A 16,403-nucleotide genomic window follows, 5' to 3' on the forward strand; every position below is an offset into this window, starting at 1 on the left:
GAAACAAATTTGTTGGTGGAACAATTTGTTTGTGTTAAAAACTCACGTGATTAGGCAGGGATGATGCTGCTGCTTCATTTTGGCCATCAAAAGCAACAGCTGTGATTTGGGATATTATCTTTTTTTAATGCAGAACCCCAAGGAATCATTTTTAAGGGACAACCGCAGGTGTGCTAATGTGTGTGCAGGTGTGCCCAACACCACCTGTGTTGGTGATGGGCTCCTGGGACAGGAATTTGTGAATCTTCTGACTGTGGGGTAGGCATTTACCTTATGTAGGAAGAGGAATCCCTCTCTCCTGCTTTAGGGAAAAGATGGAGCTTCACATGCACTGGGCATCAGTCTTAGTTAGGTTCTGTATTTTGAGGAGCTGGACCAAATTCTTCCGAAGGTGTAAAGGTGTGCAAGGGCTTCTGATTTATGTTAATCAAATTTGTTAGTAAATAACCAGCTTTAGGGCTGTTGGTTTAGACACATAATGCAAATGAATTGATGAAATATTTGTATGATTCTTGGCCTCTGGTTTCTTGTTTGTTGGTTGTTTTGGTTTGGTTTTTTTTATTAAGCTGGATGACATTGCTTTGCTCTGCTCTTCTTTTGACCTGATGCCCATGTCCTGTGGTGGATAATTCACGCCTATTCATAGCAAAAGAGCACTTAAATGCTGTCACTTAAATGTTGATTGTTCGGAGATTAGGGATGGAATGGCTTTGTGCCTTCTATCTTTTCTGAACCATTTATTGTGCTCTGTATGCTGGATCAGATCCACCCTGATCAGTGCTCCCTGAGAAATGATTGTTGCAGGCAACATAATGGCTTTCATATGTCATTTCTTTGATTTCCAGCTTGTGCTTTAAAAATGTTGGTGGAATAATGGGTTTCTGTAGGATTACAGTAATTCAAAAGGTCATCTAGGTAATAATTATCTTATGCATTTGGCTTAAGGAATTCAGAAACACAACGTGAATTCAAATTCTCTCTGTCCAGATTGAATGATTAAATTCTGCATGCAGATGTCCCAGAATATAAAGACCAGACCTAAATTTAGAGAGAGCTTTCACAAAAAGATGTAGATTAATCTTGGTACAAATTGAAAATTTAATTTATATCTTGATTGAACTTCTGACAATGCACTGTTGGCTGAAGTGTGTTTAAAGTATTTTAGTAAAAGTTTCATGAGCAGCAAGGTGGGATAAATGGTTTCTAGTTCCCAGTGAAACTGTCCATTAAAGAAAGAATTCTGAATCGTAAGTTTTCAACCCATTGTTTCAGACACCTGAGCATTAATAAAGATGATACATCATACCCTGAACTGGGACATGTTTTGGTGCTTCCTCGTCCTTTTGTGTTCCCAGCATCTGCAGAATTCAGCAATGGTACACTGGAGTGACCTTTTTATTATTTTAAAAAATCGTATATTTGTTAATAAATATTTTATTACTTTCTTTGTGCAACTGTTGAAATGTATGTGTGCCTATGGCTGTTGCCTAACTGAGATCTGTTATGTGCAAGACTGAAGGATAAATTTGTAAAAAACTTAATGGATCAACTCGCCATGGCAAGTAACTTTAATTCTTGTGAACACGAAATCTCAGTATGGGTTGGTGCTGCATGTTTGTTGCATGTGCCAATGGTCTGAAGATTTATGCCCTTAGCCACCAGCATTTGGCCAAGTTAAACACACCTTCAAGGTTTTGGTGTGGAACTCAAAGCCGTAATTCTCACCTGTGTGCAGTTGAGTTACACCTTCATTTCAGCTCTTAAAATGTGGATGAGTAGCTGGGTTTGAAATCTCTGCCTGCTCCTGGGCCCTGTGTGCCAGTTTGTTCCCTCCCTGCCTCCACACCTCTTCCAGAAAAGGGATAACACAGCTACTGTTTTGGGGAAATTTTAATTTTTGGCGATCACGGTGAAACAAATGTTTATTTTTCTTTCTGCAGGTCTTTTTGGTTCAAGTTAATCCAGGTGAAACCTTTACAATAAGGGCTGAGGATGGAACCCTCCAGTGCATCCAAGGTAAGAGGATACAGGAACAAAAAAATTGCTTTGCTTTATGGAATACCTGTTCTGTCATCTCTCCCAAAACGTGATCTGCAGCTCTGAAAATGCACTGAAGCACTTGGGAGTGAGAACTTGCAGACGTGGCTGCTTTCTGTATTCTAGGACTTCAGGATCTCAGAATGAGTCATGCATTTCTTGGAAGTCCAGGAGGATTTCTCTCTCCAGCTATTTATCAGTCCCATCTTGCAGCCTCTTCGCACCTTTCCTCTGACACCCCCTCCATTTAAACAGTGGAGGAGTGGGTGGTTCTTGCTCGAATTTCCATCCCCATGGAAATGATGAATTAATAGTTGTTTGAGATAGACATTACAGAAGCTTCCCTGAACTCCATCCAGGATTATTTGGTCTTGATGAGCAATAATAACAGCAATTTAAAGCTGCTTGTTGAGATTTATAGCCAACATGCTGTGTGGTAAGAAATTGGTCCATGTGGCAATTAACAGAGGAATAAAGCTGGCTACTCCTTTTATTTGAAATGAATGCTTTATTCTGGCTTAGCACATGAAAGATTTCCATTACAAATATAATTATGACCCCATTTCTTTATAATTTTGTTCGTGCTCGAAGTGGTGTTCAGACACTGTATTTAAATGAATGCAACTTGAAACCTCCTGGTTCTGTATTCCCAGTAATTTAACGTGTTTGTGCCAGTGGGACTTGTTTGGTACTCATCAGCAGTCTTTCATAAAATTGATTTAGAATTTCTACCATAAGATTGTCTTCTTTTATTTGCTATAGCTTCAGTATTGACTGCCAAGGCTCATGTTTATTTGTATACACCCTTTCAATTTGGCCTCAAAATTCTTGATATTCTTTTCAAGCTAAAGCTTCCGATCCTACTTCATTGTAAAATATTTTTATTGCTGAACTACAAACCTGCTTCAAACACACGAAAGCACCTGACTGTATTGCTGTTGTGTTTTTTCTTTTTCCTTTTGGTAAAGCTCTTCTTACCATGCAATTGTGGAGCTTAAATAATGTTAATAATGATCTATTGCTGAAGATGCTGTAATCAGCCTGCAAATACACTAAGAATTGGATTGGTGACAGTTCTGTTTTTGTGCCCTGAGGTTATTATAGAAGACAGGCTTATTCTGTGTGCAGTGTTTTTGGAAATTACACACCCCCTTGCTCCACGAAACTTAAGTGTCTTTTTTCCCTCCTGTGATAGCGTGTATTTGGTATGTTTAAAGGTTATAGAATGTTTTGTATGTTTAAAGGTTAATGCATTCCCTATACATAGGGCAGCACTCAGACAATAATAATGCAGTTTCCAATGCTCCCACGTTGCACTATGATTAGCAGGATAAGGAATAATTTTAGCACTATGTTAAGGCAGCATGAAAGTCTCTTTTTGGGCAGTGCCTCTCAGCTGGTAGCTCCCTGTGGAATAGATGATACTTACTTTTTCCTTACTGCCACGTATTCAGGGTTATGACATAAGATGTGCTTGTGAATATTCACAGTGTGAAGGACTGCTTTATTACAAATTGGGTGATTCTCCTGAGTTCAGGGAGTGAACACTGTTAATAAAAACTTGAGATGTCAGGCTTGGTAACACTAAATTCTTAAGGATATACGAAAGCTCTTCCCTTTGGCATGTGACTGTTCTGCAGGGACAGCTAACTTCGCTTGTGCAGAAGAATATTTTTTATTACTTTTTTGCATATGGCTTATCAAGGAGTATGAAATATTCAGTTTGTGCTCCTGGAACCTGTTCTGGATGTCCTGTGAGCCCCATTTTGTATCCAGAACCCTGTTTGGCTCCCCAGCTGTGATGTATGTGGTGATGGTGTGTTTTAGAGGACTGAGGCAAAAACAGCAGAGAAGATGACTTAGTGAATCTTCATTTGTCTTATCAAGGTTGGAAGAAAGATACTTGCTGGAGGAAAACCCCTGTGGAATAGCCTCTGTTTTAAACACCCTGAAGTGTAATTAGCCACTTAATGAGTAATCACTGTTTTAAATCAGAAAGAACAGATGCACATTTGAATGTTTCTGATGTTTTGGAATGGTGGAGAAATCTCAGATACAAAAACTTTTTCCAGTCCCTCAGCATTATACCAGTAAGATAATCAGAGAAAACTTTATTTCATCATCCCTGTTTTGGTTTTGCATATAGCTGGAGATGACTTGTTTAAGACAATTTATAAGCCCTGTAGATCATGGTGTGGGCCTGAATTAGGCAGCTCTTGGAAATGATGGTGGCTGGGAGAAGTTCAGCTGGTCAGTGGGCATGGAGAGGGTCTGTGATTTCCTTAAAAAGACAGATTTCAAGAGAAAATAAATCAATAAAAATACAGTAAATCTGGTATTTTGGAGAAATGCAGCCCTTGATTGCACAGTCCACATGCTGAGTTGTTTAGGGAAGCATCTGAACAACTCCAGGTGCTCTCAGCAGGAGTTGTGTTGCTGTCTGACTTCCTCAGGATTTGCCTTCTCCGTCCCATGTGATAGAAGAGATGCTGTGGTATGTGACTTTTGTAGCTTTTACAACAACAGCCAAATAAAGGAATAAAGAAAGGGCATGTTGGGGATTAATTGAGATTAATTTTTAATAGTTTCTAGAAGCTGAAGGGCTGCCTTTGTGGGCAGGAGGCACATGGTGCTGCCCACCTGGGCTGAGTGCTGGGGCTGGACACCTGGGCTATGAATAAAGCACATCCTTTATTCCTGTGTGATTACATGACCAGGCTTTGCTCCTTTTAATCCGTGTGGGTGTTAATTACAAAGCACTGCTGTGCTTCCTTTGGGGCTTGGGGGATCCCAGGGCAGCTCTGCTCACCCTGTGCTGCCAGACACCCAGAATGAGCTTGGGGCTCTGACTGCACATCTGCCCCTGGGAGACTGATTTAGGGTCTTCATCCAGGATCTTTGGAAGATGGAACACGTGTATGTGCTCTATCATCAGCATTTTAAAAGCTGCTCTTTATATATAAAGTTTGACAGATACTGAATACTTAATAAATGTGTCAATACTTTGAATACTTCAGTTCCTTTTCACATTTTTCCATTTAATTTGTCGAAAAGTCAGGACTTGACTGTTGCTAGCTCTGCAAGAAAAGGACAAGGGCAAGGCATATCCTCAGCCATTTCTTTGCTCAGCTGTTAACTGTGAACTTTTTATTTCCTTTGCTTCTGGCTAGTGCTATGGGGTAACCACACTAAATGAAATATGGAGCAGGGTGAGAACCTGGATCTGGTAACTACAGAATGGAACTGAAACAGACCCCTGAATTAAAAAAAAACAACAAAACAACCAAAAAGTATTCTGCTTTCTAAATTTCAGAATAAATAGATCTCATATGAATCTGACATGTTCAGGAAACTCACCTTCCCCTAGTGACTGATTAAAGACTAGTTTTTTTTAGCCAATATCTTAAGATCTTTTGTAGGAACTTGTGTTGCTGCCTGAGAATTGTGTCGTTCACACTTTAAAAATTCACAGTTTGTGCATAGTTTGGGGCAGTGAAGCTGTACTTGAGAATCTGTTCAGAGCTTTTCCATCCTGGAAGGCAACAATGGCAAGCTGTCACACCTGCTGTGGTATGAATAACATGGACAGAATGATTATTCTGGTGCCACTTGACCTTGCTTGTCACCCACATGTTGAAAATACATATGTACAGAGTATGCAGGCTGCATAAAGCTTCTATCCATTGATCACACAGAATTGCTCAATTACTGCTAAATGTCCTTTTTGTTGCCATCCATCTAAATGGTCCTCAAGCTGGATCTCATTTTCTGCCACAAACCAAACTGAATTTTCAGTACATATGTAAAGCTGCAAAAAGCTTGTAACAAGGTAGAAGAAGAGGTGGTAGAAAAGCAGCTGGTGGAATAAAAATTGGAATTCCTGATAAATTCTGCCTAACCCGTGCTGCTGGAAACACTCTCAAACTCACCTCTAGTCTTTGTTTTGTGTGACAGCACAAGGTTTGGAATAGTGACGAACAAAATTTGTGTGAAAAGAAAACAAATAAGCTAAAGGAAAGAAATTATGCTTAATTCTGGCCTTGAACAGGGGGAATTCACCCTTGCATAGGGTGAGCAAGGCTCTGCATTAAACTGGCTCCTGTGATTTATTCAAGGACAAGGTGCAGATGTGCAGTGGCATGGAGGGGTTGCAGCTATGTTGGAACATAAATATCTGTGTTGTAGACAAGGACTTAAATTGCTTTTGGGTGGTTATATTTTGAAATGAAAACAGGATAAAAACATAATTTACTTATACTGATACTTGTTTCAAGTGACATTTTCAAGTGTTTTGCCATTGAGGCTGAACTTGAAGTCTGCTTGTTCTTACCTTGTGAATCAAAGGAATGCGAGAATTAAACTTCAGTGCTGCTTTTTCTGTGCTTCTAAAAGTGAGTAACTCAAGAAAAAGACCAGAAGTATGCTAAAAATCTACCAGTGATTTCTTAAATGAAAGATTTCCTGGAATTATTATTCCCTTAATTTGGTGGGTGGGTGTGGTTTGGTGTGGTAGTGCAAAGGAATGGATAATATTAAAGGCTTAACAGCTGTATATTTGTATAGGAAGAGTGTGTGTTTCAGTGAAATAAGGCTGTTAGTGTATTCTAAGCAAACCAAACAAAGTGTGTATTTTTTTTCTCCCTCTGTGGAATGAGGTTGGAAATGAGGAAGTGAGTCAGTTTCTTGCAGGGAAGGAAAGAGTTGAAAATAGATGGGACATCGTGTAAGCAAATGAGTGATACCTGTGGAGTGTTCCTGGGTGGGGACAAAGGCACCAGGATGAGAATGGTGTTGGGCACACACAAAGGAGCAGATAGATGACAGAATCCCAGAATGGTTTGGGTTAGGAGGGGCCTTAAAGATCATCTCATTCCATCCCCCTGCCATGGGCAGGGACACCATCCACCATCCCAGGTTGCTCAAAGTCACATCCAGCCTGGCCTTGGACACTTGCAGAGATGGAGCAGCCACAGCTTCTCTGAGCAACCTGTTTTAGTGTCTCAACACCTTCACAGTAAAGAATTTCTTCCTTATATCTAATGTAAACCCACCCTGTTTTTGATTAAAATCATTGCCCCTTGTCCTGTCATTCCATAACCTTTTCCAAAGTCCCTTCCCTGCTCGTTTTGAGCCCCTTTAGGTACTGGAAGGGGTTCTGAGGTCTCCTCAGGCCTTCTCCAGGCTGAAGAGCTCCACTCTCAGCCTGTCTCCACAGCAACCTTCCAGTCATCTTCCTGACCTTCCTCTGGACTCTAACCCACAGCTCCACCTTCATTTATCTGGGGACCCCAGAGTTGGATGCAGTACTCCAGGTGAGGTCTCAGAAGAGCAGAGTAGAGGGGGAGAATCACCTCCCTCAACCTGCTGATCCCTTCTTTTGGATGCCACATCAGAGGCTGGGGAGGAAAGAAGCCTAAGGAGACAGAAGAAACAAATCCAGGCTGAGGTAGCTGGCTGTGTTTCCAAAGCTGTGAATTCCCCTGGTGTACCAGGAGCTGGGAGCAGCTGCTCCATTGCTTTGCAGGCACAGAGGCAGATGTTGGGTTGCTCATCAGTAGACCTGGGGTGGTTTCACTCTGAGATGAAAGAACAGGAGCACCTGAAGTCATGTTGCTTTGGAGAGGTTTACATCAGGCTGCAAATACACTTTAGTAAAAAGTAGAGAAATCTGCAGGTGGAAGGTTCTTTGGGCCCTCCAGGGCAGGCAGTAGCTGTGTGCTGGAGAGAGCCAGAGGCTGGAGTCAGGCTGGTTCAGTACCTGCTTCTGTCCAGGCCATCTCCTGAATTATCAGAATTTGGCCTCGGTTAAGTTGAAAGAAATGAGTTCATGATTGTTTTGAAAATAATGCTGCAAAGCAGTGCATTGATCAGGACACTAAATTCATCAAACCAGGAAGAAATACTGTCCTTTCTCACGTGTATCTGCTGTCTGATGGTAGTTGGGATCTGCATGGGGTCAGGCACACTCCTGGGACATGGGAATGGCTCTGGTGACACACCTGCCAGGGAGCAGCTCGGGATGGACGTGCTTGGCTGTGCCAGGGAAGGGAGGGGTGAAATGCAGGGTGAGCTCTGATGCTGTTTCTCCTTGTTTCTGCAGAGTGTTTCAGCTCTTTCCACCTACGTGCTGGTGGGCAGGCTGGCTACAGGGGATGGAAAACTCTCTGTAGGAAATGCAGTTTCAGTTCAGACTGTTTTGGTCATTAGGGCTTGGAGCAGAACACTCTGTGGGGTGGTGTTTCACAGCATAGCTCTTGGTATTAACTAGCTTTTGTTTACACTTTGGTTATTAAGTTTTGGCTCAGTTTGTTTCTGTTTACCAGCGAGGGCCCTTTTCACCCTATTAGGTTTTAAAACGTAACTCTTACTCCTCATTTACATCACCTGGCTTTGACTCCTGGTACTTGGAGTCTAGATTTAGTGTTCCATGGCAAAGCCAGGCCTGCAGTATCTATTGGTCTCCTTGGCATATCAACACAAATAAGTTTTTGATTTATTAAAGTTCTTTCTATTAATGGGCAAATGAGGAATTATCTGCATAAACATCCCCTAGTCCAAAGCTGTGGTTGAGAACTCTAACTGGGAAGAATCCCATGTCAGTGTCTAACCAGCCTTTGTTGTATTGGCCAATTTTTTTTTTTTTAATATATATATATAACAGAGTCAGTATCATCCTTTGGAGGCATTGTCACCATGTTCTGGCTTTGGTCACTTCAATGTTTCAGCAAACTCTACTCTGTAACACAGCCTGTCCCCAGGGCTGGGCTCAGTTGTGCCTTTCCTGTTGGGATGTTGTCCATGGTGGGGATGTTATCCGTGGTTCATTCTGTAGTTTTTCAAAGGTGTAGCTATAAACCACCAGTTGTTAATACTAAATCATATCATCTGAACAGATACTTTATTTTCACACTGTTGCCCAACTAGAAAATACCAGAAATTGCAGTGGAACCTTTCATCCTCTCTGTTATTTCTGGTTGTTTTGGTGCCTCTCTGTATGTCAGAGATAGGCTCTTTGCCTTTCTAGTCGCTTTAGAAAACTCTAGTCCTGGTGATGCATCCTTTATTCCTTCCATGTGCAATAAATAACATTCAGATTTTCATATTTTTGTGAACCTTGTGCTGAAATCTTCTAAGAGAGAGTGAAGGGCTACCAGCCTGGAGTAGATTTTTCCCATGTTGCTGTCAGTGAGATCACACCACCATTCTCCTCCGTTCATCTCCTGGTTTTATTTTTTTAGCACACCACAATCAAGTATAGGAAACCATGTAAGAAGCCAAGAGTAAACAATGGGATGCTTTGTTTACTGTGTGAATAATCTTAGCGTCTCCATTTTAAAGCCGATAATGCTAAGAATAATTATGGAAATTTATTTTGCATGTGTGTGATTAAATCTTGAACCAGATGCACCTGCACTTGTAGCTTTTCTGGGTGGAATATCTGGTTCTTTACAGTTGGTAGCTGTTATTTGTTATAGCTCCCCTGACACAAGACAAAAGGAGAAAGAAACTTGGCACGTAACTAAGTTTTAATTTGACTTAATCTTTCCAAATCCTAAATTGTGACTGTTTTGTGGCGAGAAAGGGAGAGCGATGCAGCTAAGGCTGGAAATAGTTTGGAAGTGCTGTAACACGTGGAAACCAAGGATTTCTTGAGACCCTTGCTGGTGGTCTGTGTCCACCTATCCTGAAGGGATGGCCACAGCCTCTCCTGCCCCTGCAGCCTGGTCCCTGGGGAAGCCACTGGCAGCCAGTGCTGTGTCCTGAGGTGGCCTCTGGGCTCAGGAGCTCTGGTGGAGGAGAAGGGCAGGGCTGAGTCAGCAGCAGAGTGAGAAATAAATTCAGACTTGAACCACATATGTCTGACAGACTCAGAATCGTGGTACATCCTTGTGAAGGCTGTCTTGTGCCAGCATACTATCAATTTTTAAGTTTCCCAGTATCTCTGGATCTCTCCCCAAAACGCAGGCAAGCTCTGTGAGTGTATGGGAACCTGCAGGAATGCTGGAGTTGTCAGTCCTGCTCAAACACAGAGATAATTCTCCAAGTGTGGACTCAGTGCATTCCAGTGAATGGTGGCAGGATTTGAAAGTCCAAGATCCACATTCCTTACTCAGGCTACAGACATTGCAAACCCATTACTCAGTGCTTTTAGTCTTTTTACAGTGCATTAGTGCAGCTATAGTTCTGAATTAGTAAGGCAATTGTAGTCAATTTTCTTAATCTGAAGTAATTATATTTGTTGACCAGAAGAATAATGAAATTATTCCATTATCCTTATTAAATTCCTTTACTCCTCCTCATAGGCAAATATTTAGTTTCCCATACTTTTTATTCTTTAATGTCTGTGATTCTGGTTCATGTTTGTTGTTCATGTAGGAGATGTGGATTGGGGATGGGGATGAAGCATGTTGTCATTTAGAATCTTTGCAGGGCTTTTATTATTATGCTTTTTCTAATTTTGAAACAAATCTCAATGTGGATAAGTAATAATAAATTGACTTTAACTGGTAAAGAATGTAAATTGAATTGTTGGTTTTGCTAAATTTTAAATTGTAATTATTCCCACCATAAAAAAAAATAAAAATCACGTAGTGTTTGTTGAAAGCTGTATTGAATCAGCTGTTAATTCTGCTGTTACCAGATTTCTACGGCTGTGTAGCTTTCACTTTCTGACAGTCTAACCTCTTCTATATTTAGATACAATTTGAGTGATCATATCTTCGAGAGTCTTGTTTGTTCCTTCTGCACCAGTGTTTCCTTGTGGCCACTGCCATAGGGTGGGTTCTGTGCCTGTGACATCAACAGCTCCTTTTCTGTGCTGTGAATACTTGCATTAATAGAGGTTTGAAGAATAGATCGTGTTAACAGAAATAAATTGTTGAGTCAGCTTTGTAATGAAATAATCACTGGCTTGGAAACAAAAAGGAAAGGAAAAAGCCCACTCAACCACATTAACCAGTGTGAAATTGCATGACTGTGGACAACCTCAAAGTCTGTAGACTGCCATCCAGTTGTATCAGTAATAGTTGCTTAACAGTAATTCTAGACTCTGACTTAATATTCCAAATTATTTAGGACAAATATCCTAGAAACAAATAAATCTACACTGTAATTTACTCATTTAAACACTGCAAGACTTAATTTTGATTTTTCCTTTCTTTGGGGGTCAGAGAGCTTCAAATACTGCTTAAAAATGAAGCTCCTCCTGGAGATGAGTGGGAGTTTTGTTGGGGTTTTTTTTTCAGTGCTCAACAAAAGACCAAGTTCTGTCATAATTTGTGCAATTTAGGTTTTTTTAATGTACCCCATGTGTTATAATGTGCAGCTGCAGGGTTCTGCACATGCTTTATTTATAAGCTGGGTTTGATTACTGCTGATGACTTTTTGCCTTCTTGATTTTGTTATTAATAACAGTTTTGGTAGTGTGTTTTGTGATTTGGGTTTTTTTTTTCTAAGTTTATTCCTCTTGTTTCTGTTGGGAATGAGATGGGGAACATTTGAGTGTAGATGGGTTTTCACAAGCAGTGCCTTTCTCTCTGAGTTGCTGTTAATTTTCTGTCAATACACCCCATATAGGAGATCTATTTTTCATATTTTTTTAATATTTGGTAGCACAGAGCCACACTAACCCAGTGTGTTTGGGAAGGATTGCAAATTACTCATCAGCAAGGTTTATTTTTCTTCTCCTGGCAAGTGAAGGGCTCGTGACCCTGCAGGTATGGAAGAAGGAACCTGTGCAGAAACTCTGATGTGTAAGGCTGTGTCAGCAAAGTATGTTTTCATTGTTATGTTATGGCAATACTTTGGTATTGCCAGCGCTGGCCAAGCAAGAGTTTGCAAATTATTTGCTCACAATACCTGGATTTTTTTTCCTTTTTTTTTGGCCATACAGCTTTCAAGCAGAGTTTTATATGTGACCATTTGGTCTGTCACTACTTGTGTACTATATATCCAGACTTCACCTTTTAAGTACATGTTAAGTGAGGCTTTACTATGTTATTTATGAAAATCCAGCCTAAAATTCCTAGAAACTCACTGATGTTTGATCATCCTGCTGCTGCCCAGGGTGAGGCTCTTCAAATGCCATCTTGGCGAGGTCACTCCAGATGACCTCGGCGTAACGTGATAAAAGACTATTTTTGTCTCAGCAGACGATATTATCTCACCATAACATTTTTCAACATTTCTGGCTGGATTGTTCTGAATGTTGGAGCTGTGCCTGGAGAGAGGACCCAAACACAATGCCTGCCATTCTCAATTGTGTGAGCACTTGGGTTTGATGATGGGACTGTGGCGAGTAGGGTGGGAGTAGGACATTAATTACATCCCTTCAGTGCACTTCCCAGCACCTACAGCCCTGCACTAGCTCAAATATGTTTAATTTCTAAGCCAGGTATTAGTGTATGAGTGTATAGTTGTGTCTCTGTGTATTTATGTTTGTATACTTTTATATAAAATAGATGTATATGTACAACTGTATAAACATACATACATATATTCAAATATAGATGTATCTGTATTTATATATGGTCATTTTATCACCTTGACAGTGACTCAGCTCTCCAAAGCCATTCCAGCCATGGCTCTCCTCTTGGGTGGGAGTTTTTTCTAATCCTTGATGCAAGCATGGAAATGGCAAGCAAGTGCCACTGGGTGATTTGCCCACAGGATTTTCACTGGAGCTTCATTAAGGTTTCTTAAGTTAGGAGTAATTTGCCTCCCTTGAGGGGAAAACTCTGATATTTGGAATGTTTATCAGTCATCTGCAAAATGGAATGAACATAATTGGTGGCTAATTGTTTGCAAGAACTGTGAAATACAATTACAAAGAGTTAAGCTGAAACCAATTGTGTTTATGAAATCTAGCATAAGAAGTACTGTATTAATCCTGCCTCAATACCAGGAAACGCAATTAGTGTAATTAAGACTATCATATTGTAATTTTCTTGGTGACTCCATACCTTGGCAGCACTTTGCCCTGCCAGGGCTGGAGCAGAGCGAGCTCCTTGTGCCAGGGGAGTTCTAGAATGACTTTGTTTACCCTGGCACTGTGGGATGCAGGGGATGCAGCTGCTGCCCAGGGGAAAAAGTGCTCCAAAATCCTGCATTTCAGCTGTGGTCATGGTGGCTTTGCCAGGCTGTGGTCTGTGCTGGGGCAGCTGGATGTCCCTCTGCAAGCAAAGGGAAAGTGTGGGATCCTCTGGGATTCCTCGAGCTGGAATTTCACCCAAGGCCCTCCTTGGACTGTATTTCCCTGCCCTGACAGCACGCTCCAAGCTCTGCGTCCATCCTGTGGCACCTTGGGGGTCCTGAGCCCAGTGCAGGAGTGAGAGGCTGCAATTAGGGCAGAGGAATAGAGAGATGAGAATTGCAATTAGACTCTTGTTAGCATTGCACACTATGTCATGAGATACACATAAATAAATAGCTTTGTCTGTTTGTATTGAAGTAGACTTAGGCATGTTTAACTTGGTCTTAGGAGCAGCAATTAGATATCTCCATGCTGGTAACAATATGGACCATCTCTCTTAAATCAGCTTGAATATACATTTCTGATGGGTTTGTTGTAGAATGTGCCCAGGTCAGGAAAAAATGAGTATGGTAACATAGTTGTTATTGTTGCAGTTTGTCTGTCACTGCTGTGAATGCACGTAATTAAGGGATAATCAGCATAATGCCTACTTTGAGCTCTTCTTAATGGTTTAATTGCTTCTCTGAGTTAAATAAACACTTTATGCTTATTTTACAAATTTTTCCCCGGGGAGCTTGTCACATGGAAGTGTACGTGCATGTATTTATTTCTTAAACACGAAGAATAATCAGTTATTTAATTAAGCTTCTCCTGAAGTTCTCTTTTGGGATATTCTGTGTTCTTAGGAGCTGCTCTGATAACTAATGTGTCAGAATAGGCTGGGTAAGAGAGGTAATGAGTTTGTCAGTGGGAAAAGGAATGTGCATGTTAATGTTCTTATTCCAGAGTAATCTGTGTGCCTGTTTGTGGACAGAAATGCCAGTATATATTCTTCTGTGCTTTGTGAAATGCTTTAACAGTTCCAAGTGGCTGTGATGGCTGCAGAGGATGGCTGAGAACTGTCCCCAGGTAATGTCAGGCTGTGGGTACCAAATGCTTTGAGGCCTGAGCATTTGCAGATGTAACGTCTCTTTAGAGTTTTCTCCAGTCTAACAAGAAACTGCCCAATTATTTTGATCCTTTTCTATTAGTTTTCATTCTGTGCATTGGCCTTTTTAAAAGACACTTTATTTCACTGCATGTCACATGTATCACATGTCCATTGGAGCTGCCTGGAGTCTGCAGAAAATATTACATGCCTCTACCTTCTGCTGTGTGAAAGTCTTCGTGTCTTTGTACAAGATCACCTTCCCCGGAATACTTGCAAGGGGTGTTCAGTATCTTTCTTTATTACCTTTATTTCTAGATCCTGTCAGGGGTCACTCACTGACAATAATAATGCTCACTTTGAGTATTATTGGAATTTGCTCCTTACAAAAGGCCAGAGCAGTGTGCAGCTTGGCTAGCAGGCTCCTCGGTGAGCTGGTGGCCCTGTTCAACAGTGACATTGTTTAGCACACAAATTGAATGTTTCCCTGACAGTTTCCCAGCCAAGGAGTCTTGGTTTACAAAATGCTTTTGAGTACAGTGCAACTACTGTGTAAAGGGCTTCTCCCTTTCCTCCATACAGGGGAATTTAATATGTTTCCTTGAAATGGTTTAAACTGCTGAATTAATTAATACACTAAATTAAGAGGTGTTTAAACAAAGCTGTTGTAACTGTCGTCTCTTTGCTGGTAGTGCAGGGCCAAGTGTGGTCCCTGCTCCACAATGCTGTTGTAAATACCACACTAAACAGCCAACCTCATCCTATTCTGAGGCCAGTTGTGATGATAAACAGCAGAGTAATCCCTCTAACTAGGCTGTGAATGTTTGTGTGTGGGTGGTGATGCTCTGCAAATCGGGGTGTTTTTGTTTATGACCAGAAGGGTGTAAGGACAAACTTCCTACTCTGCTGGGTCTTGGAGCAGTGAGTGGCTTTGGATGAGCATGTGGTGAGCAAGGACAGAGCTTTTAGTTGAGTTTTTCTCCTCTTCACTCCAGCAGCTTCTCTGCAAGTGGGGCTTAACTCTCCGGAAAGGTGGGGTGTGTTCAAGGGCTTTCCAGTTTATTTATTGATGTCTTGTTTTTATTTGAGCTATGGCCTTTTACATGTTTAAATAGCAGAAGCTTATGTTTTCCTCAGGGTGAATCTGAGACTGAAATTGTGTTGTTGACAAGCACAGCAAATTAAATGAATTTCAGTTTCAAGGCCAATGCAGATATCTGAGCATCAAATTTGGGTGCTCTGCTTTGAAGTACTTGGTATATACAAAAGAAATACAGGTCTACAAGCTGATAAGTGGCATTTATCAACTGCTGCTCATTCACACAGTTGTTTCCATTCTATATGTAGCCAGAAAAGCTTATGCATAAGATGAGTTAAGTGAATTAGGTAGTTATTTGAGCCAACTGCTGTGTCAGAAATAGAACTGTAGCTATTTTGTAAGCCCAGACTGTACAATTGTAATATTTCTTCAATACTCTCCTCTGCTTGCAACTTCTTAAATCCCCTTGTTTCATCATTTTTGGAGATGAACTGCAAGGACCACTCTGAATATCCAATTTGCAGTATTATTTTTTTTGCTACACGTTTAAGATGGATCTGCCAGGCAGGCGTATTGCTTAGTTTTATCTGCCTGGGTTTAGTGAGTTGCTGAAAGCAGTTTGTGCAAATGTCTGGGCAATTTTAAGTTGAACTTTTTATAATTAAAAATGTAATGAGAGTCATTAAAGCAGCAGTGATTCTGTTCTAAGTACAAATGCAGTTAGAGGCTGAAAAATTGCCTTTCAAACCAGATAGCCCTTAAAAGCTGGCAGCATGCAGCGCTGCTGATAAGGAACACAGGGCTCTTTTCAAGCCTTGCACACTTCCACATGGGTTTTGCTGGTGTTTTCAACAGTGTGGAGCAGACGCTGTGCTCTGCCCAGGTTTCCAAACTCCCTCTGGAGACAGCTGGTGCTTCTCCCCTGTGAGATGCTCCTGGAACTCATGGCCAGAACAGTTGTGTGCTCCATGGGGTGAGAGCACTGCCTGCCTTCAGGGGACCAGAGACCCTCCAAATTCCTCAGCAGCCAGGAGGGCAAATTTGCCCCCTTCAGAAGGAGTTTGAGCACATAAATAAACTGCATACTCTAATTCATTCTTTTTAAAGGGTATTTTTGAGTAAGAGAGGGAAAGTACACGGTACAGTTTTGAGAGACCATTGGCCGAAATAACATCCTCCAGAGATGAGAGCCCACAGAGAATCATGCT

General features: G+C 41.2%; 1 protein-coding gene across 2 annotated transcripts in view; it reads left to right on the forward strand.

Annotated features, from left to right (window-relative positions):
- Nucleotides 1-16,403, forward strand: part of FNDC3B (fibronectin type III domain containing 3B) — a 180,951-nt gene that overhangs the window by 43,033 nt on the left and 121,515 nt on the right. For both annotated transcript variants that reach the window (XM_085069045.1, XM_085069046.1), the window contains exon 3: nt 1,941-2,016. In XM_085069045.1, coding sequence (XP_084925171.1) covers nt 1,941-2,016 — 76 coding nt within the window. The remainder of the gene's footprint in view (nt 1-1,940; nt 2,017-16,403) is intronic.

This window comes from Lichenostomus cassidix, chromosome 9 (assembly GCF_008360975.1).
Source record: "Lichenostomus cassidix isolate B80296 chromosome 9, HeHo_3.0, whole genome shotgun sequence".
Lineage (NCBI taxonomy): Eukaryota > Metazoa > Chordata > Aves > Passeriformes > Meliphagidae > Lichenostomus > Lichenostomus cassidix.